The sequence below is a fragment of the Rhinatrema bivittatum genome, chromosome 7, assembly GCF_901001135.1.
Source record: "Rhinatrema bivittatum chromosome 7, aRhiBiv1.1, whole genome shotgun sequence".
Lineage (NCBI taxonomy): Eukaryota > Metazoa > Chordata > Amphibia > Gymnophiona > Rhinatrematidae > Rhinatrema > Rhinatrema bivittatum.
In genome coordinates this window covers 190598051-190621083 of record NC_042621.1, presented here as the reverse complement: position 1 = coordinate 190621083, position 23033 = coordinate 190598051, and the positions used below count along the sequence as shown (strand labels likewise).

General features: G+C 44.1%; 1 protein-coding gene across 2 annotated transcripts in view; it reads left to right on the top strand.

Moving 5' to 3' along the window:
* Positions 1 to 21663, top strand: part of LOC115095664 (ATP-binding cassette sub-family G member 2-like) — an 88073-nt gene extending 66410 nt beyond the window's left edge. For both annotated transcript variants that reach the window (XM_029609681.1, XM_029609682.1), the window contains exons 11-17: positions 383 to 465; positions 837 to 926; positions 1788 to 1912; positions 4168 to 4322; positions 5752 to 5841; positions 15891 to 16009; positions 21332 to 21663. In XM_029609681.1, the coding sequence (XP_029465541.1) occupies positions 383 to 465; positions 837 to 926; positions 1788 to 1912; positions 4168 to 4322; positions 5752 to 5841; positions 15891 to 16009; positions 21332 to 21479 (810 nt within the window). In that variant the 3' untranslated portion in view covers positions 21480 to 21663. The remainder of the gene's footprint in view (positions 1 to 382; positions 466 to 836; positions 927 to 1787; positions 1913 to 4167; positions 4323 to 5751; positions 5842 to 15890; positions 16010 to 21331) is intronic.
* The last annotated feature ends 1370 nt before the right edge of the window (positions 21664 to 23033 follow it).

Here is a 23033-nt window from a genome sequence, read left to right as displayed (position 1 = left end):
TTGTTTGGTGCGCTCATGGCATGGGTGGCGCAAGGAAGGATCATCATTACAAAGCTACACCAGCATCAGAAGATTCCCTCTCTATCCTAAGTAATGAAAGTGGCTTGCGATGATCCTTCAAGCTCAGGCAGGTCTCACTACTAGACTTGGCTTGATTGGCATTTTACTGATAAAATGCTTTTTATCAGTAAAATGCCAATCAAGCATAAATGCTTAAACTTTTTATGTTTGGACTTCTGCCTTTTCTTGACAGCAAACTCCTGCTCCTAACACTGCATGTTTACTGCTTTAGATTCCCTGTGGTTTTACATTTAGTGTTCTGTGCTGCAAAACCTCATTCCATGGGTTGAAGCTCAGAGATCTGTTTCCTGTCTTCTTGCAGGTGGTAGTTACTATTATATTGGCACTGATAGTTGGAGCTATCTTTTTTGGTGTAAAATTAGATCGCAGCGGTATACAAAACAGGTAACTACTTGAAATCATACCTATTTTCATGTCCTTATTTATTGCATTGCAATAAATTCACTCAAGAATTGGTAGAAGTAACTTTACTAGCTCTCAGTGATGCTCTAAGCACCTGTGAGCGAGGGGTAGCGGTGAGTTCAGAAAGTGCATTTTGTTTCCTGAGCACTGTTTGCATCTTTGTTACCTATCTTTACTAGAGTTTTTATTTATGCCTGCCTGCATGTAAGTAATGTTCTTACGGTACTGTGAATGGAAGCAATGGCAATAACTAAAAGCAAGCAAGCAAAAAAAAATAAAAACAGGAAAATTTAACTTTAGACTTTGAGGATTTTTGGGTTATAAATTTATTTTGCAATCTACCTTCTTTCTAGGGTTGGTTCTTTGTTTTTCATATCCACAAACCAGTGTTTTTCAAGCGTGTCAGTAATTGAACTGTTCATCAGAAACAAAAAATTGTTTATGTAAGTATAATTTCTTCTGGAACATAACACATTCTTCCTGTGTCAGCTGGCCCTGAGGCTTAGGACCCAGCGCTGTGCACTGCAGCGTGGGAGATCCAGCTGCAGGTTCCATGCCTGTGGGAAATGCTTGGGACTGGGCCTGCCACCCAACTACTGTAGTGGCCCCTGTTGACCAATGAGTAGCACTTAGAGGGCACCTCACAGGAAGCGCTTCTCCAGGCTTTAAGCCTATGAGGCTTGCCTATTGCCATGCAAGAATTCTGTCTGGGCAAGGGGGTGGAATCGAAGGCACAGGGAGAAAGAGAGAAAAAAAAAGCAGAAAAATGAATTCTCAATATAGCCAGCTCTCAGTACCTGGGCCAGTTCCCTTCTCTGCGCTTTCCACCTTGCTGCGCCATGTCGCCTGGAACAGACTGTCTGAGTCGGTGCATGCTGCTCCCTCTTGGGCTGCTTTTAAGACCTAACCGCTTCTCCACAATAAATGCACTTCCCACTGACTTATGGTGTCACGTATGTTTGTCTTGTCTGGATACTAAGCTCCATGGAGCAGGGACTCTCTTGTATCTGTGCAGCGCTGCACACGTCTAGTAGCGCCTTATAAATGATGATAGAGTTTAGAAAAATAGGAAAGGATGTTCTGCCCTCCCTTCCTCTGACATTTGTCGGGAAGATAAAGAGAATCGGCTATTTCTAGGCAACTCTGTTAAGAAAATAAAAGTAAGAGTCCTGAGAGAGAAGCAGAAACATGGTAGATAATGAACTATAAGTAGTCAGTTTTAGGAGATAAGCCTGCTCTATTTGTCACATGGATGTGGTGAATGAACATCAGTTTGCCTCCCCTCGTTCTTTTTTTTTTTCTAGCCATGAATACACCAGTGGTTATTACAGATTATCTGCCTACTTCTTTGCCCTAATGCTGGGTGACTTGGTGATTCTGAGAACAATTCCACCCATTGTGTTTTCATGTATAAGTTACTGGATGATTGGTAAGTGGAGAGGGAGGGGGGGAATTGTCAATGTATAATGAGTACTATTTATTTCCTTAATTATGTGAGTAATTATAAATGGTGAACCCCAACATCTTATATATTTTACAAAGTGATATAAACAAAAATGACGCATCAGACGGACCCACTAATGCCATGAAGCATTATTAAGAGCAAAGGTTGACAATGAAGCAGCAATCGTGAGATTCCTTTTCCCTCTTGGTATCTGTCCCTATCAGCGCAAGAGAAACCAGGAAACTGACAAATCATGCTAGAAGCTGGGACCAGCCACAGCTGCGAGCAGCAGTCAGCCAGGCAGCCCTGGATTTGTCAATAAGTAACCATTATGTTGTACCTAGGTCGGCAAACATTTAGGGGCAGCAGGCTGGCTAATATTTGCTGCTTTTCAGCTCTGCTGAATCTCATTGGGCAAAGAACAACCCTCTGATGCCCTGTATCAACCCTTTACAGACGTCAGGGTGTAAAAGCAGCAAAAATGCAAAATCCTGAGTCCGTCCCTGCCCCTAGGTGCCAGGCTGTGGGAGGGTGCTGACTGAGCTAGGTGTCACCACCAGTATTCAATTTTCCTACTGCTCGGGGTGTGTGCACGTACCTGGGAAATCTGAACTTTTTCCTCCTGCCCCCTTCAGGCTGCCTGGGAGGGGGAGAAAACAATAGGAGGGGGAGAGACTGGATTAGAGAGCAGAATAGTTCTTCCTTTCTTTGCTCTGTCCTGTCCACTCCAAAATCACGCCTACCCCCCTACAGGGAAGAGGAGGAGGAGGAAAGCAACAGGAAAAGAGGGGGTGAATTAGGGAGCAGAGTGGTTTTTCTCGTCTATGCAAGGCTTGATGTGAGCAGTACAGTAAAACTCTGCTGCAATTCAGTGCACAGTTTTATAACCCACATGGTAAAAAATATTGTATCTCCTGATGCAGTAGGCAAAGGGTATGTGATGCACTGGGAGTTAAAAAGCATGCAAACCTGAGTTAAAGGTGTGTTCAACATTTTGTGTTGGCTAAGCGCACATTTTAACTCCGGTGGGGAAAAAGGAATCTCTCAGACTCAAGATTTATGTGCACAAAAACCAAACACTTTTGGGCATGTAACAGTCTTTTATGCTCAGAAAATATTTATTTAGATTTTTAGATTCCACTTTTTGGCACATCAAAGTGTGCATCAAAGCAGATTACATTCAGGTACTGTAGGTATTTCCCTATTCCTACAGGGCTTACAATCTAATTTTGTACCTGAGGCAAAGGAGGGTAAAGTGACTTGTCCAAGGTCACAAGGAGCGACAGCACAAAAATGTTTTCTGCGTATACATTTTTGACTACAGATCCAGGCAATGGAGTTCCTGCTTCCACCCTAAAAACATTACTCCAGCTTTGACTAGGAGTTAAGTTTCCAGTGCTAAGAAATCACAAGTTAATCCAGTGCACCTCTTTGCACTGGAGGCTAATGCCATCATTAGCATGGGATTTCCTTGCGAGGGTGCTAACCTGGATGCACATTTTTTTGTGCACAAAACTCCTTGCTACATTGGAGTAAAGTTTGCGGACAAAAAAAGAATACACAAATGAGAGTTAAACAGTGCATTCTGCTAAGCGCATCTTATTACGTGGGACTCCTCAGTCTGTTCCAGCCTCTGCCTTACCACCTCCCCTCATGTTTCCTGCATGCTGCCTGGGAGGGGAGAGGCTGGAGAGGAAAGCACTATCCTAGCCCTAAGCTGAAGGTGTTTCTTTATGTGCTGGGTCTTGAATTTAGGTCTCAGGATATACAGGAGAACCCTCTTCTATTCAGAGCACTTCAACTCAGTTATTCCTCTCTGCCTCAAAATCATAGAAGGACTTTAATGGATACAAGCTGCATGGGCTAAAGATCACACACATTGCACTGCTTCTGCCTAACTTATGAGTTATGTTCTTTTGGCATTTTAATTAGCTGGTGGAACTGACTAAGACTTCAAGTGCCCAATGTCTATTAAAAACAATAACAAGCTACCTAGCGTGTTTGTTTTGTTTTTTTAAAAGCAGAGTTTCTTTCAGAAATTTTTGACTTGAGCTCCATTGAAAAAACAGAAATGGTTACCGTTCCACAGAGCTCAGTGTAACAGAGTCCCACTGCGCTGCAAATCAGAAAGCAGTGCTTTCCATTGAAAACTGCTGTCCCAAATCTGTTTCAAAATATCTTTCTGCGATTGTAGGGAAACCCCAAAGATCTTTTCTTGCTTTATTTCTTTTTTTTACCAGGTTTTCAGAGACTGGCAGGAAATTTCTTCTTCTTTATGCTGACCCTGATATTGCTGTCACATACTGCTACCTCCATGTCCCTGGCAATTAGTGCTGGGATGGATGTAGCGGCCATCGCCAACTTACTCATTACCATTTCTTTTGTCCTCATGCTGGTAAGTATTCATGTGATTTTCTTTCTTATCTTGATTTGGACTCCAAGCAAAGGCTGATTTACCTTGTCTTTTTTTTTTTTTTGTGCTCCATCATCTGCCTGTTCTCATTCACGAGCCATCACGATAGGATAAGTGCTCTGCCTATACAGAATTGTTGGCACCTAGGCCACCAATCCCAGGTCATTAAACTAGTCCCCTGATTCATTTTTCTTATGAGAATTTCAAAATGCCAATTTACTACTTTTGAAACATTATATGTGCAAGGCAATTCCAAATATAATCAAAGGATGCACCGCTATCCCTTAACATTTTGGTGCCAGACAAGTAAGATATTTGTCACTGGCGAATATGGGATGCTGGGGCAGTTTCAAAAAGGTTCCAAATGGTTAGGGTTAAATAAACAGAGATATCGCATCCCGGGCATCTGCAAGCTGTCGGCCACCCCCAGCCTCACATCACATCCCGGACATCTGCAGGCTGGCTCAACCAGGGTATGGAACAGATGGTAAGAACATTAACATAGTAGCAATGCTGCTAGTGGTCAGTGTCATTGCAGATGACGGGTAAAAGAAATCTTGGGCACGATCTGATTTTCTTCTTCAAAAGGGGGATTAAGTAAAGGACAGCAACAGAATATATGCATAAGTATTAAACCAATAGGATGATGGTGATGGCAAAGGCAGCTAACACATCCACTTTGTGTTATGGTTTAGTGGTGTTTGGGTGGATTCTTGGGTACTGTGGCAGATGACCACGCCCATGGGGAGGGGCCCCGTGGGGAGCCACAGCACTGGGCTAGACTCAGGACACACAAACACAGAAGTAGCTCTTTTATTGTACAGCTGATGTGTACCACCAGAGGTGGCAGTAGTGAGTTGATCAAGAGGTAGCAGTCCAGGGATATCCAGGTGTAGGCTTCCCAGCACAGCAATGCTGTGGATGAGACAGACTGAGAGTTAGGTTACTCACTAGATGGTAGCTGTAAGGTAGCGATTCCACCAGGCAGAAGTAGATGGTTACAGGCACCGAGGCAGGGAGAGCAGGCCCTCGAGGAGCGAGTACCTGATCCCAGTAAGGCACCTGAAAAAAATGGGCCAAAGGCCCCCTTTACATATATATTTTTTCCTTTTACAGATCTCTACTTAACCACACAAGGCCTGATAACTTCAAAATCTAACCATTCAAACATAGCCATTTAGGTTTTAAAGTTATCCGGCTACATGTATCTGGATAACTTTAAGCAAGTATACGCAGTGGGATGTTTATTCTGCTGAATGTACAGAACAAATTATCCTGCTAACTCTAGCCAGATACTTGTCCATTAAAAAGCCTACTGAATATTGGCCTCCTAACGTCTTCATTTTAGTCCAGATCAAAAATAAAAGCTGTGTATTAGTCATCCCATAATACTCTGTTCTTTCTATTCTAGATTTTCTCTGGTCTTCTGGTGAATCTTCCAAGTGTAATGGGTTGGCTGAACTGGCTCAAATACTTCAGTATTCCCAGATATGGCTTAACGGTATGTATAACTTAAAAAAGTAATTTAAAAGACGCACTTGCTTTAATTGTCACATCAAAAAATGGATTTCTCTTAGACAGGGCCATGGCTAGGGTTGGGGGCAAGAGAGGTGGCTGCTCCGGGTGTCAATTCCAAGGGGGCATCATCAGCGGGGCTGTTTTCACCTAAGGGCATTAGCACACAATCCTCTGCCCTGATGACTCTATTGGCCAGTGCCCAATCTCAGGCAGCAGAGAACAGCGCTGTACTTCCTGCTCCAGTCCCTCCCTCCTAGGTACCATGCAAGGAACAGGATGAGGTGCACTGGAGCAGAAAGAGCACAGTGCAAAGCACTATGCTGTCTTATCCAGCACCTCCTCGCCTGGTCCCCTCCTTCCTCTCCAGTCTGCAGGAAACAGGAAAAAGGGGGGGGGGGGAGCTGGAGTAGAAGGCAGAACAAAAAAATGCAGTTTTTATTTGCATATTTATATTTCTAATTCGTTCTCCCTTATTTTGTATTTGGAGTCTGTGTTCTGTATGTGTAACTGAGGTGAAGTATTCTGCTGGTGTCTAGGTTCTGTGTCGTGATCTGTAGTAGTCTCGCTTGTTCTGTTTTCCACCTAGAAGCTGAATTTGTGTTAGGGCCAGGTGGAATATTTGCAGTGTTGCCTTTTCATACAGGGTTTTTGCTGTTTGAGCTCTGGAAGTTAATACTATCTTGCTATGGCAGATTTGCTATACAGGTTCTGAATGACTTTTTGCAGAGGTTTATGTTACTTCATGAAGGGCCTAGTAATGGAGGGACTTTGTGTCATTGTTACAGAAGTGACAACATAATTTTCTATTATATATATACAAAACAAAAATATGATGTCCAGTCAGTTTTTTTATTGGATTGTTCTGGAAAGGGTCGTGGTAGGGGCATAATGATTGTTGAGTTTAATTATCAAAATTTCAGGGAGAGCCTATGGCCTTAAAATTAATTGGAGGGGGGGTGCAAGGCTGAAGGATCTAGGGCAGTGGTCCTCAACCTTTTTTGCACCAGGGACCGGCTTCAAGCAAGACTATTTTTCCATGGCCCGGCAGGGCAGGGTGAGGGTGGGGCAGGGGCGGGGCTTTGGTCATATGGGGGTGGGATTATGGAGGGGGTTGGATTTTAGTGCATACTTATCATTTAATTATGACATTTATAATGTGAATGTGACTCAACTCACCATAGGTTCAGAATGAGTGGGAGCACCGGGCTTGTTTCCATTGTTTTCCAAACTTCACACCTCTCTCCTCCACCTGACGCCTTCCCTCTCATGACCTCCCCTGGCTGTGAGCACCAAACTTCTCCTCCCGCAGATCTCCCCTTCAGGTCTTTCACAATGAAAAACTCCACTTCCCTTCATGAGACTAGAGGCCCAATCCCTGGACCCTGGGGATCTCAGTTAACACAAAAAGGGGTAAAACCAAGATAAAGAGGCAAGCAGGGTGGACAAAAACCCCCTCCTCAAACAAACTTCCAAAAAAAAAAAACCAACAACAACAAACCAGGGTAATAAATGAATAAAAGGACACCCTCTCATCTCCCTTCCCAGGTTTCCAGAGTCCTTTCCTAAGAATACAACAACAAAAGGGCAGAGGAGAAAAACCTGCTGCCCCAAAAGGGTAAAATGGCGGCACTGCTTTGTATTGAATAAGGAAGCTTCCATCTAGTCTCCCACATGGGGGTGCTTTCCCTCTCACATGACCTACTCAATCCCCTCCCCTTTTCATGAACTCAAAGATCCCTTTGGGTCTCTACAGACACATAAATAATGCTTAGCGCTACCACACGGAAAGGGGAGTCGAATTTTACTCCTCCTCAGAACTAGGAGTTGACTTTCCAGCATACACATGCACACACTAAAGGCAGAGACTCCCTCTCTTTCTTTTGCCAGCAACCTCAGAGCCTCTCTCATTCTTCTGCTGCCACTGTCACTATTGCTGCGTGGCTATTGGGGAGGTGCTGATTGCTGCTACTGGCACTGAATCGCATTCTGCTGCCTCCTCTGTGCAGGCCCCGTGGGCTTCCAGTTCCTCCATGCTGATCTCGTACATTGTGAGATCCGCATAGAGAAAGTGCTACTCTTGCACATTCCCAAAGATTAAATATGTCAATCAGTAAAAAGTAATTTATTTTTTTTGTACATTTGCTGTCTGATCTTAGTTTTCTAATCGGTTGGTCACAGGCTTTTTTTTTTCCACCTTCCCTTTCTTATTTTTTTACCAATTCCTTTTATATTGTCTTTTTTTCTATTTCTTTTCTCTCCATCTGTCTTCTTCCCTCAAACACACAGTCAGGTTCTCATTCTCACATGCTTTCTCTCTCTCTCACACACACACACACACACACACACACACAGGCTCTCACTCTCACATGCTCTCTCTCATACAATCATTCATACACACAGTCTCTCACTGGCACATGCTGTCTGACTCTCACACACACAGGCTCTCTCTCACTCCCACATGCTGTCTTGCTCAAGCACAGGCTCTCACTGTCACATGCTGTCTCTCTCACACACTCAGAGGCTCTCACATGCTGTCTCTGCAAACATTCAGGTCTTCACTCCCACACACAGTCTCTCAACTCACTCTCATACACAATCTCTCAACTCATCTCATACACACACACTCTACAGGCCCTCAGCCTCTCTCTCACCTCTGGGCCTCTTCTTTATGGGTCGCCACAGGATGGGCTCTGCAGCAGCCCTGGTGTTCTCGGGCCGCACTGCTCCTCTTCTGCACGTGGCTGATGCTCCTCCTCCTTCCTGCCCGCGCGGCTCCGGCAACATTTTTCTTACGGGGCTGCATGGGCAGGAAGGAGCACCTGCACGTTTAGATGCAACCTTTTTCTTCGGGCCGTGATAAGTATGAGAAAAATAAGTGTGAAAGCTTGCTGGGCAGACTGGATGGGCCATTTGGTCTTCTTCTGCCGTCATTTTTATGTAGATATATTTTTCTGACAAGAAACACATCTAAATGAAAGTCATGAAAGGCTATTATTATCCAGGCACTTCTCTCAGGCATTGTTTACAGCAGCTAGTGTGCAACATAGATATAGCGGTGTGGGAATATTAATAGTAAAACATTTAACTGCGGAAGTGCAGTCAATCATCAGAGATATTGAAGGACGGTACATAATAATCAAATTGATAATGAACAAACAATTGTACATGCTAGTTAATATTTATGTTCCCAATTCTGCACAAGGAGCATGTTTTGACTTATTATATAAGGCACTGGGAAATTGGACTGAAGGATTTCTTTTCATAGGCAGTGATTTTAACTTAACAAGATATCCTTTCCTGGATAATTCTGGTTGTGTGAATGTATTTACAAAAAACCACAGAGCTCACTTAAAATCTCTGATGACAGATAGGGGCCTAATGGATTTCTAGAGACTTTATCATCCCTCTGAGCATAATTATACACTTTATTCCAAAGTGCATAAGGTATACTCCAGAATTATTTTTTTATTAGATAATGCATTAATGCCCCAGTTGAAAGAAGCAGAATTTGAACCAATCATCTGATCTGACCATTCCACTATTTGGGTGTCCTTGATGGTTACAGGGTTTTATTTTTGGAAAGCAATTCTCGAAATTCAATGAAAGTTTGTTGAGAGACCAGGAGATTTGTGACCAACTATGAAGGGAATTGCAGCATTACTTGAGGTAACATTATAAAGGAAAAGTGTCTCTAGTTATCTTTTGGGATTGTTTGAAAGCTGTGGAACAGTGAAAAATTATTTCCACAGCAACCTGTGTTCAAAATCAAAGGGAGACAACTAGATTAGATTTAATGCAAAAATTGGCAAAATTAGAAATTCACAATACGAGGGCCCCATCTCATCTTTTATTCAATCAGCTAGATTCTGCAAGGAAAGATTTAAGGAATTTGGACAAGGGAGAAATTGCTTTTGAAATGGATAAAGTAAAACAAGAACATTTTGAACACAATAATAAGGCTAGTCGGTTGTTAGCCAGGAAGCTGAAAGAGAGAATGATGAAGAAACAAATAATTAAGATTAAAGATAAAGGGGATAAAATTATTCTGAAACCAGAGGGTATTAGCAAGCATTTTTCCCAATTTTAAGAGAAACTATATTCAGCTAATCAACAAATCAAGAGGGAGGATATAGATTCATATATCCAGAGGACTTTTAGAATCTAGGGGATGGAAGATTTTAAATAAGGAAATAGCCTTTTAAGTCAAGAGAGTAATTAAAGACTTAAAAAAAGGCAAGGCTCCAGGGATGGATGGTTTCTCCTCCAAATTTTATAAACTTATGCGTTCCATAGTTGTACAATCTTTAGTGTCAATGTTCAACTCATTATTGGTAGATAATGATATTAAAGGAGATTCTAATATGGTGGGAATTACAGTTATCGAGAAACCAGGAGAGATACAACTTTATGTGGATCATACAGTCCTATCTCACTAATTAATGTAGATTTAAAGATTCTAGCTAAGGTATTTGTATTGAGATTGGGAACAATTGCTCCTTCACTAATACACATAGATCAAGCTGGTTTTGTACCGGGGAGATTAGACTCTGACAACATGAGGCAGGTTCTTAATTTGGTGTGGTAGGCTCAACAGAAGAAAATTCCATCAGTGCTTCTCACAATTGTTGCAGAGAAAGCACTTGAAATAGTACATTGGTAATTTTTATTTGCAATGATAGGCAAACTGGGATTGGTTGACAATTGAAGAAGTTATATGCAGGGCCTTCTCCCTGTATAAAATTAATGAGGTATAGTTGCCCACTTTTCTGGTGTGTAGGGGAACAAGACAGAGGAGCCCCCTGCTTGTTTGCCTTAAGAGTATTCAAGTAGGAGAAGAGGAGTATAAATTATCTCTTTTTGCTGACGATGTGCTTTTACTTTAGCCCATCCAGAAATCTCATTACACCCTCTGTTTTTGGAGATACAGAAATTTGGAAGGGTTTCGGGGTATAAAATGAATGAGGAGAAGTCCGAAATTGTAAACATTTCAGTGTTGGAGTCTCTTTTGCCAGAAATTCTTCACAGATTTCCATTTAAACACACAAAGTGGGGAGGGGGGGATTATTTGGGAGTAAGAATTGGGTCAAGGTTGGATCAGTTATTCAGTTTAAATTACATGGGGTTGAGGAAGACTATTGATCAGGATCTAAATAGATGGGATAGGTACAAATTTTCCTGGTTTGGAAGAACAGTGATTATAAAAATGAATATCTTTCCAAGATTAAATGATCTTTTCCAAATGCTCCCTATTAACATTCTGGAAGTCTTGCTTAAACTTTGGCAGAGAAAATTGTTCAGATTCATTTGGAAGAAGAAGCCACCAAGATTGGCGAGGGGGAGTGATGCACCAAGTGAAAAGCAGGGGAGGTTTGGGAGTGACGGAAAGGGATATGATGGGAAGTGCTCCAATTGAGGGATTTCCTTAGATACTAATGCTGCCTGATCCTGATTTGACATTTAACATCTGAGATACATGGTACAAGACCAAAGTTGGGGATAAGAAATATTTTTTTGCATTCAACCTTTCATTTCAATGGGGAATTTGAGCCGGGTACTTGCTCAATAGAATTTACAAGATGGAAGGAAAAAGGATGTACAAGATTGGAACAGCTCTGGGAGGGCAAAGGACTGAAATCATGTGATTCAGTCAGCAGTTAATCTCTGTTAGCTTTTCTGGACCCTTGGGCTGTAATAGGATGCACTGCAGCAGGTGGACGTACCACGAGGTGGGACAAGCAGGAGCTTCGCCTTTACCAACTGTCTCCCTCACAGGTTGAACCCTTGGGTTCTGATGGCCAGCAGGTATTAGGTGGATCCCAGGGGGTGTCCAAGAAGCACCAGTCATGGTCCAATTAAGGGTCAGGGCAAGCTGAAGATAGTGGAATCCAAAAAATAGGCCACGAGTCAAGGCAGGCAGCTGGCAGTGAAAATTGGAAGGCAGGCTGAGATCAGGGCAGCTGCAGACGGTGGGTGACATTTCCAGGCAGGGGTCAGGTGCAGGCAGCAATCCGGAGAATCCAAGTCTAGGCCAAGGTCAAAACCAGAAGATCAGATAAAAGAAAAACAGGATGGACAGGGGAGCCAGAGAATAGACAAGACTGGAGCAAGAGGCAGAGAAGGCACAGGAGAACATAGAAAGGGCACTTCAAGAGAGAAGACAAGCAACCAGTACTGAGGGACAAGGCACTAAGAGGACCTATTGCCAAAGCAAGGGGTGCCAGAAGGAGGGCACCTAAATGTGGCTAGTGGGTATCATCAAGGGACGCCTCTGGCGTGTTCGCAACAATGCACATATTTTATGCATATACCTGTGCACGTGCACGCCTAAAGCGCGTGTTGTCTCAATCTGTTCATCAGCAAGCAATGGTGGCATCTTGTGCCGATGCTGTGGCTGGGGCCGGGTGAGTCTACCGCTTAGGTCGCGAGCCTGGGGGTCTAACACTCTTCCTGAAGCAGACAAGTGCAATATTTTATGAAAAGGGAGGAAGTAAAGGGGATTTATTGAAGTGGAAAACATTATTTGAAAGTTTTTGTGACCATGCAGATAAGATGACAAGGATAACCTCTAGGATTTATGCTATTTTAAATGCAGAATATACAGAAAAGCCAAACTTTCAGAAAACATGGTAGAGGGATCTGGGGCAGACAATGAAGGACATGGAATGGAATAGCTGCTTTTTAGATATGAGGAGGAGCTCTGTTTCAGCTCTGCTCATGGAGAACAGCTATAAAGTATTCTGCCATTGATATTTGACTCTGAAAAGGCTTCATAAGCTATACCCTGATACAGAGGATAAATGCTGGAGAAAATGTGGGGGCGGTGGGTCACTTTTGCATATTTGGTGGGAATGCCCGGGGTGGCAGTCTACTGGGACACTATTTTGGAGTTAATGTATGAGGTCACTGAGATACAGATGACACGAGATCCTAGGTTTATGTTGTTAAATATTCCATCTTCTCAACATGAACCAGCTCAATTTGTTCTTATATAACAAATATTGGTGGCGACCTGGTGCGAACTCACATATAATTGGAGGAAGACATCAGCACCTTCAAGAGACCAGGTTTGCAGGTGACTGGAAAACGTATATTATTTGAAAACATTGACTGCTTTAAAAAAAGACTAAAGACATTTGAGCAGACTTGGCAGGCCTATGAGCATTAGAAGCGGCGTAAGGATGGATCAGATGCTGGCTAAACCAAGGCTGATTGCGAGGTGTTTTTGAGGTTTAATGGACTATGATGAGACCGCAACTTGAGTACTGTGTACAAGGTTGCCGCATCTCAAAAAAGATATAGTTGCAGTGGCGACCAAAATGATAAAGGGAATGGAACAGCTCCCCTATGAGGAAGGGCGACCAAAATGATAAAGGGAAGGGCGACCAAAATGATAAAGGGAATGGAACAGCTCCCCTATGAGGAAGGGCAACCAAAATGATAAAGGGAAGGGCGACCAAAATGATAAAGGGAATGGAACAGCTCCCCTATGAGGAAAGACTAAAGAGGTTAGGATTTTTCAGCTTGGAGAAGAGACGGCTGAGGGGGGATATGATAGAGGTGTTTAAAATCATGAGAGGTCTAGAACGGGTAGATGTAAATTGTTTTTTTACTCTTTCGGATAATAGAAAGACTAGGGGGCACTCCATGAAGTTATCATGTGGCACATTTAAAACTAATCGGAGAAAATTCTTTTTCACTCAATGCACAATTAAACTCCGGAATTTGTTGCCAGAAGATGTGGTTAGTGCAGTTAGTATAGCTGTGTTTAAAAAAGGATTGGATAAGTTCTTGGAGGAGAAGTCCATTACCTGCTATTAATTAAGTTGACTCTGGGTTTGATTTTAAAAAGCATTTACTCGAGCAAAACTGGTTTTTGCTCGAGTAAATACACTTTACTCAAGTAAGTGGGCTTTTCAAAATTGCTACAATATATGCCATTGAATTGTCCATAGGATTTACTCAAGTAAGTGCACTTTACTCGAGTAAATAGCTTTTGAAAATTGCTACGATAGTATGTCACATTTACATGCGTAACTCCTTTGAAAATTATCCCCTTAGATAATAACCACCGCTATTACTAGCAACGGTAACATGGAATAGACTTAGTTTTTGGGTACTTGCCAGGTTCTTATGGCCTGGATTGGCCACTGTTGGAAACAGGATGCTGGGCTTGATGGACCCTTGGTCTGACCCAGTATAGCATGTTCTTATGTTCTAATGAAAGACCATCCCCTCAGAAAATGATCTGATTTTATTGTCAGACTGATCATGGAACTTTAGGGCTTGAAGGGGCCTCAAGAAGTCATGTCCTTTCCTTTTTGGAGATGGAGAATAACCAATCTGCCTTGTTACACTAAGCATTTTTTACATATGTGGCGACTACTCTCAGCTCAGCCCTCATTGTTTTCTTTTCCAGGCTAGGTCAAATTATCCGGGCTTCTAATCATTTTTGTTGTTCTTCTCTGGACTCTCCAGTTTTTCCAAATCCTCCTTGAAATCTGGGATGCAGTACTCCAATAATAGATTACCAATGTTGAATAGTTCTTTTTTTTTTTAATTTATATTTTGCTTTTCAGCCACTTCAAAGCAGATTACGTTCAGGTACAGGGGGTATTTCCCTGTCCCCAGAGGCTCATAACCTAGGTTTGTACCTGAGGCAATGGAGGGGGAAGAGACTTGCTCGAGCTCACAAAGAGCAGCAGTGGGATTTGAACCTCGGCATCCTTGGTTGGGATAATTAATTCTTGACTTACACATAAATATTTCTAGCAACACATCCCACTATCAGGCCGATACAGTACAGTGCGTTCCAGCGGAGTGCACTGTTAACCTGCGATTGGACGCGCTTTTGATGCGCTAGCTTTACCCCTTATTCAGTAAGGGGTAATAGCGCTTCGAAAACGCGCGTCCAACCCCCCCGAACCTAATAGAGCCCGCAACATGCAAATGCATGTTGATGGCCCTATTAGGTATTCCCGCGTGATTCAGAAAGCAAAATGTGCAGCCAAGCCGCACATTTTACTTTCAGAAATTAGCGCTGACCCAAAGGTAGGCGTTAATTTTTCCGGGCACCTGGAAAGTGCACAGAAAAGCAGTAAAAACTGCTTTTCTGTGCACCCTCCGACTTAATATCATGGCGATATTAAGTTGGAGGTCCCGAAAGTTAAAAAAAAAGTTTAAAAAAAAAAATTTGAAATCGGCCCGTGGCTCGCGGGTTGAAAACCGGACGCTCAATTTTGCCAGCATCCGGTTTCCGAACCCGTGGCTGTCAGCGGGTTTGAGAACTGATGCCGGCAAAATTGAGTGTGGGCTGTCAAACCTGCTGACAGCCGCCTCTTTTTGCCATGGGCCCTCATTTAAATACAGAATTGCGCAGACAGGAGAGTGGCCTGTGCGCGCGCCGGGAGAGCGGGCATTCGCCCGCTCTCCCACAACTTTTACTGTATCGGCCCGTATGATAGCAGCTGTTTTTAAATATCAGTATCATATTGCCAACACATTCAACTTGAGGTCCATATTCAAAAACCACTGAGTGGGAAAGAAAACTGGCTAAAAGTGCCACTGAATATCTGGCCTCAAGCTGTCTGGCTCACTTCAGGCCTGCTGCTTGGCTGACCAGAGCTACCCAGCTGACTTTGTCCACCCAGCACTGAATATGAGCACTGATTGGTTAAAACTTAAACTGCTCCCTGAGAATGCTTCCGGCACACCCACTCTTTATCTGGCTCATGTTTACGTGCAGTGTGGTCATTGGAGGGGGAAGGGAATAAGTTTGTTTTAATTGTGAAGATTTGTCCAGCTAACCCCCAAAGAAGCCTTTTGAATAGATTTATTGTAATCTCTGGATTCATCTGTGCAGTATTACAGCCTAACCAATCATTCTCCATTTTAAATTTATACTTTTGATTTTTCCTTCCTATGTGTAGTGTGTACTGCTTTGCATATCTTCTTACCTCAAGTTTTTTCTGTCATCCTGTTAAATCCTGTTTTATTGTTTTGTTACAATTTGGCTGTTTTGGATTTACACTGTAGGCCCTGCAAGTCAATGAATTCAGGGGACTCTACTTCTGCGGTGAAAAGCCACGCAACACCACTGATTTCCCAACAATTCAGGAGAAATGTGCCAAAGATTTTTCACAGTTTACCGAAGTGTAAGCACCTTTACATTTTTCAAACTGCCTACTATATGTATTTTGAAAAAAATAGATGGATTAGCCAAAATAAATCTGCTACAAACAAACCTCTAGCTTCATCAAAATATATATGTGAGAGAGAGAGAGAGAGAGAGAGAGAGAGACTATTTATAAGGCCTTCCCCATATTCAACTATTTAAATTTCGATAGGAAGGCCAGCTAATAGCTCGAGTTGAGGTGTCAGTGGTGGTTTAGGGTTTTGGGGCCAGTTTTACGTGCCGAGTGAGATGTACAAACAGCACAGTACACCTCGGTGAAGATTTGACGTCATTTGGAGTGAGGAAACTTTCACAAAGATGAGATTTCTACAATGTTCTCTCGCCCTAGCTTGATAGACTCTATAACAGGGTACTAATCAAGCTAGGGTGAGAGAACATAGTAGAAATCTCAACTTAGTGACGTTCCTCACTCCAAATGACATCAAATCTTCACCGAGGTGTACTGTGCTGTTCATACGTCTCACTCGGCACATAAAACTGGCCCCTAAACCCTGAACTCCCTCCAACACCTCACCTCGAGCTATTAGCTGGCCCTCCTATCCTACCTAATAAACGAAGCTTGACCACCGTGCCGCAAATGCGCAGTAGAGAGCAGCTCTACCGCGCATGCGAGCACATCGGTCACAGTGTGCCTCTTGAAAATAAAAATGGTGCTGTAGGAGCGGCGGCAGCGGTGGCCCGAAGACCCGGAGCGGCAGGAGCGGCGGCGGCACCGGCCCGAAGACCCGGAGCGGCGGCGGCGGCCCGAAGACCCGGAGCGGCGGGAGCGGCAGCGGCGGCCCGAAGACCCGGAGCGGCAGGAGCGGCGGCGGCGGCACCGGCCCGAAGACCCGGAGCGGCGGCGGCGGCGGCCCGAAGACCCAGAGCGGCGGCGGCGGCCCGAAGACCCGGAGCGGCGGGAGCGGCAGCGGCGGCCCGAAGACCCGGAGCGGCGGCGGCGGCACCGGCCCGAAGACCCGGGCAGGAGCGGCGGCCCGAAGACCCGGAGCGGCAGGAGCGGCGGCGGCGGCACCGACCCGAAGCAGCGGCGGCGGCGGCCCGAAGACCCGGAGCGGCGGGAGCGGCAGCGGCGGCCCGAAGAGCGGCGGCGGCGGCACCGGCCCGAAGACCCGGGCAGGAGCGGCGGCCGCGGTGGCCCGAAGACCCGGAGCGGCGGCGGCGGCACCGGCCCGAAGACCTGGGCAGGAGCGGCGGCAGCGGAGGCCCGGAGCGGCGGCGGCATGCGCGCCAGGGAGGGACAGACGGACGGAAGGAAGTCTGTCCCTCCCTCGCGCGCATGCCGCCGCTCCGGGTCTTCGGGCCGCCGCCGCTCTGGGTCTTCGGCGGAGATCGACTGAGGGGAGGGGGGAGGGAGGTGACTGAGGGGAGGAAGGAGTGACTGGGGGAGGGGGGAGGGAGGAGTGACTCAGGGGAGGGGGGAGTGACTGGGGAGGGGGAGATAGGAGTGACTGAGGGAGGGAGGAGGGGGGAGTGACTGAGGGGAGTGACTGGGGGGAGGGACTGAGGGGAGGAGGGGGGAGGGACTGAGGGGAGTGACTGGGGGAGGGGGAGATAGGAGTGACTGAGGGAGGGAGGAGGGGGGAGTGACTGAGGGGAGGAGGGAGGGAGAGAGAGGAGTGACTGAGGGGAGAGAGTGGGGGAGGTGGGAGGGAGAATGAGGGGGAAGGAAATGATCCAAAAAAAATGTTAATGTAGCCCGTTTTAACGGGCTTAACGGCTTGTAGAGATATAAATAGTTGATTACTGTGAAGGCCTCCACAGAGTCTCTCTCTCTCTCTCTCCGCCTCTCCCACTCTCTCTTCCCCAAGCCCACAAATGGCCAAAATGCAATTTGTAATCTTTAACACAAATTGCAGTAAGGCAATTTTGGGCATATTTATTTATTTATAGATTTTTCTATACCGGGGTACATAAATAACATCACCTCGGTTTACATTCAAACAGTAATTCAGCATTGCGCTTTACAATATAACATGGTAACTGAACGAATACAATACAGTATATAACTTTGTATTAATAGAATATAAGCAATATATGAGAGATTGTGGCAGTTAGGAAGAGTAGTTGAGGATTCAGATCATTGATAGTAGGCTTTTTTAAATAGCCAGGTTTTAAGGTTTTGTTTAAATTTTTTGTGACAGAGTTCCTGGCGTAATTCAGAGGGCATGGTGTTCCATATTGTTGATCCAGCAATGATGAAAGATCGTTCTTTTGTACTAGAGAGTTTAGTCAGATTGGGTGCTGGGATATCTTTACATATCACATCTTAACAGCAGGAAAAAATGTGTGGTTATTTCCAGCATTAAAAACATGCAATAGCATCCATTGTGCTATCACACAGTGCACTATTGGCCCTCATTTTAATTAATCCCACCCCTTCAAAAAATTTGCATTCGCACTTTGCAGCGAAATGATTATTGCGTGCATTAACGCCATAACGCATTTTGATGATTGACCCTAAAAATTTGGAGTTAGCTGAAGAGACCACCTTTGAAATAAATAAATAAATAAATCTTGAGCCAACACTAAATTTTACACCTCGTTGTCGAACCAAATAGAACCGATGAGACTGAGGCTTTAGTAAAAGCTGCCGTATGGTTCAAAAAGTCATTAGGGATGGCATTTGTCAAAGCCATTTACCTGGCTAAAAAGCATTTTACCCGTTTAGCTCAGCTGTCTGAAATGTACCATTCCCTAGGGTGGCTAAAAGCACAACACGCATACTTTCAGCCACATTGAGAGAAGGCAGCCCCAGGGACGTGCCAGGGAAGGAAGAGCTTGCCCATAGATCACATTTTCAAATCTATGCCAGACTTTTCCAGTAAGATTCTACCCAGGCAAAAAAAGCAGGTGCAGATGTACACAATTGTCTGCAAATACTTTGCACCCACAGCAAGCGTCAAAACAACAGTACCTGTGTACGTTGGCTTTGAAATGTGGGGCAAGGTCCTCAGGTTAAAAGTAGCCAGGGAAACTGCCCCAGCATGGACGGTTTGAAAACTTCCCACTCCACTGTTAAGAATTCCTGAACATAGCACTCATTAGTTACAATGGCCTGATTTATTGCGGATTTATTCCACACGCAAAAAGGTCTGTGCACTAAAGGCTTTCCCCCATTTTGTATTTATGGGAAAAATGCCAAGGAATCAATTTTCCAAATGATGTAGCCATCATATTTACTAAAAGGGGCTAACATGCACTATTAGGAAATAGATCCCACTGAGATGATTTATTTATTTTAACTGGGCCTGTTGTCCAACACTGCATATTTTACAGAATATGATCCTAAGGACTAGCCATGTAGGTCAAAGGCTTTGAAAAGTTTCTGGGCTGAGCTGTCTAAATTTAGTTTCACAGGCTCAAATGCAGAGGGTGGAGTTAAGGCAGGGAAAGAAGGTTAGGTGGCTAGGGCTGCTTTTTCACAGTAGTCCCTAAACTGGCCAGCCGATTCCAGGCTCTGAAACAGCAGGTCTAAATCTGTCTGGCCCCGAGCTGCCACCCTTCCTGGTAGCTCCTACTACCACCTCATCTCCCAACTCCCATTGTTGACTTTTTTCCTCACAGCCTCGATCTCCCTCCCACCCCCCAGTTTCTCTGACCCTTCCCCCTAGCCCATATGCCCCCCACCTTCCTGGCGGTAGGAGGAGCTCTGCTGACCTCCTCCTCACTCTAGTGCCAAAGTCTGGCTGCTTCAGACCAGGTGGTGCTGCGCTGCATGGGGTGCACCAGCAGCAGGCAGGCCTCGGTGCTGGAGGAGAAGAGCTAAGCATAGCACTTTTTGCCTCTGAGGAGGCAGGAGAACTATGGACTGGGGGAAGATTTGGAAAACCTTTTTTCAAACCTTAGGACTTGGGAGGGGTGAAGAGGGGAATGGGAGGGAGACAGAATCTCTAAGAAACTTGTTGAAAATATCAGGAATTGGAAGGAGTGAGGGGTGGGAGACTGGAGCTGTGGAGGGCGGGGAGATGGGCTTCCGAGAGAGGACTTGGCCAGCTGATACTGATTTTCAGCTCCTCCAGCTAAGATTTGGATGTAAAATCTGGGAGGCCTGGTTAAGATTTAGCCAGCTAGATTTTGGATGATTTTCAGATGGAAAAACTGTAGCCCACTGGGTTCATCTGAAAATTATCCTAACCTAAGCTAGCCAAAATGTAACCAGCTAGGGCAGGTGCTCAGCTGTATTTTTTTTTTTTTTTTTTATAATGAACCCATTCATAAATAGGGTCCAAAGTGAAAGTAAGCGCTCAGTTACAGACTGCATTAGGATGGCAGGCGTAGAAACGGAACTGGCAAATTTCTGATAGCCGGTCAACAATAATCTTTGGTGATTTTCAAATTGCTGTATAGGGTTACAGATTACTGTCGATCAGTGTAACTGGAATGGACTTATTTTCAGGAGCTTTCTTTACAATAAGAAAAAGCAGATTTCCCCTCCACTCCTCAAAGTATTTTATTTTATAGATAAAAGCAGAGAAAACCACGATGGGATTAAGGAGCCATTTTATGTGTAGCATACCCAACCGTTCTGGAAAAAAAAAAAAATCTGTGAAAAATAATTAATTAAATCCCGTGCCACCTATCATGACATTCCCCTCTATTTTCTCAAGGACTCTTCCTTTAGAAAAAAAAACACATTAGAAATTTTCCCCAACATTGTTTAAAGCAGTCAAATTAAGTTGATCCCTGACAGCTCAATCAAGAGAACCAATCAAATTCAAGATCTATATTAAACCCTTTTGGTACAGGACCTGTTGGCTCAGTGGCAAGGCCTGTGCACTGCCATGCAGAGAACCTGGGTTCAGTGCTTGGCCTGATCTTCCTTTCCCTTGGCAATACATTGTGGCTCGACTTGGGGGTCCGCTCCAGCCGAGTTCCAGAACCACAGGCTGCGGCCTCTGATGCCATGACCAGGCTAAATGAGGTAAATGGGGACATGAACAGAATGAACGAAGGCTCATGGCACCAGTTTCCAGCCCCAGTTTGGATTGTGATATACAATGGAGTAGAAGAAAATGGCCAGGGTACAAACAAATAGATTTTTGCTACAGTTCCGCATCACACTGCTTCACTGCTGTAGTCCGCCTCGCCGTCCTTTCTGCTCAGAATGCAGGAAATTTAGAGGGAGATGTTAAATTGGCTTCCATGCCGCAATAATATATTTTCAGTAAGAAGGTAGGGCAAGGCCCACGAAAGGAATTTTAAATTAGGAAGTTATGCTAGAAACTCATGCTGACAGGATGGCTACAGAAACCCTCTAACGCTGTGGTCCTCTTCCCTGCAGGTGCTATGGGGAAGAACATCTTTGCAGTCAGGGAATCGGAATTGACAACTGGGCGATGTGGGAAAATATTGTGGCTCTGATCTGCATGACCATCATCTTCCTAGGGATAACCTATGTGAAGCTCAGATTAATGAAGAAATTCACTTAAACCGTCGTGCCAGCTATGCCTCATACTACCAGATGAAAATTTTGCGTCTGTCTTCGAAGTATATTTCCGTATAAGGAAAATAACTTTGTTATTGAATAGTGCCTTTGCATAATGTGCTGAGAAATTATATTTAATTATGTCCTGAAAAAAAATCATGATAAATAGCCTTATTAAACAAGTCTAAATACAACAATATATTGCTTGTCACTTTGCTACCAAACTTCCCACTTTAAACAGAAGACTCCAAGTGGAAGACCTGCTCTCCCCATTGTGCCTTCTCCTGTTTGCACAACAAACAGCAGAGATGTGCCACTTTAAATGCTCTTCCTGTTCGATACCACAGCTGACCAATCACAAAAGGCAGAGCATAAACAAAGTGGACAGGTATGCAGTTCCCAAAATCTTAGCAATCTATTTATCTGTGCTCCTGCCAATAAAGCATGCACATGCTGAAATAATTCCTTTTATGTGATGTAGGTCTTCCAGGACACCTCACAGAATGACCAGAGGTATGCTTCAATCAACAGAGGACATCCTGATGGTTACAGTTGGTTGTGCTACCCAGTGGACTCTGGGGCATAAGAGTGGCTATGCATGGAATATAATTTGAGTAGGTGATGAAATTCAACATACCCCCAGCACAAGAGCAAAGGGACCTTACCAGTAAACATCATACCCTAGCAACATGGGGTAGGGAGAGCCCATACTTAGTAAATCTAAAAAACTAAACACAGTCATGCCTGGTTAGCACCCAAATGTGGGCTAGAGAAAGCAATAGCAAACCTCTGCAGTATGCTGCCAAGAAAAGATCTGATGGTACCAAAATAGGGATCTGATCATGTAACCCTCACTACCCAGAAATGGGTATAGACAGTAGGAAAAACAAAGCTGAAGTCATTAGATCTGGAGTAGTAAGGATACTGCCTGTGCTTTCTGGAAGAGAAAAAAAGGCTTTTAAAATAAGAAAACTCTGTACCAAAGAAGTCAAAAAGGAAGAGCTATTAGCCCACTCTCAGACATTAGAACAAAAGTCAAGGAACGTTTGTAAAGAAAAATTAGATCTATCACTTCCACACCTCTTTGCAGAAAGTCCAATTCATTATCAGCAACTGAGTTGAGCATGCTCAGCATCACCAGAAATGTCCACCTTTTCTTAGAGAAACGGGAACTACAAGTGCCTTGGTGCCAGGGGCAATACCATACCTGACTCTGGTGACATGAAGCCATCAGATGATCCCAAAATACAAGCAAGTTAAAACTAAAGTTAAAAAACAACTGCTGGAAGCAGTCTGTAGGCTTAGAGGATAAATTTTCAAACAACTCTGCAAGGCCCTATATACGCAAAGAACCAAATATATATATATATAACTCACCCATGTCAGGTATACACAGATTATAAAATATATGTATGACCAACTCCCCCCCTTCCAACATACGTGTCTATATATGCTTACGTACAAATATCTGTAATGCATTGAAATCACAAACTAGTCCTACCTATTTTATAAAACATACATTTTATACATGAAAAAAAATAATACGACTTGCTCACAT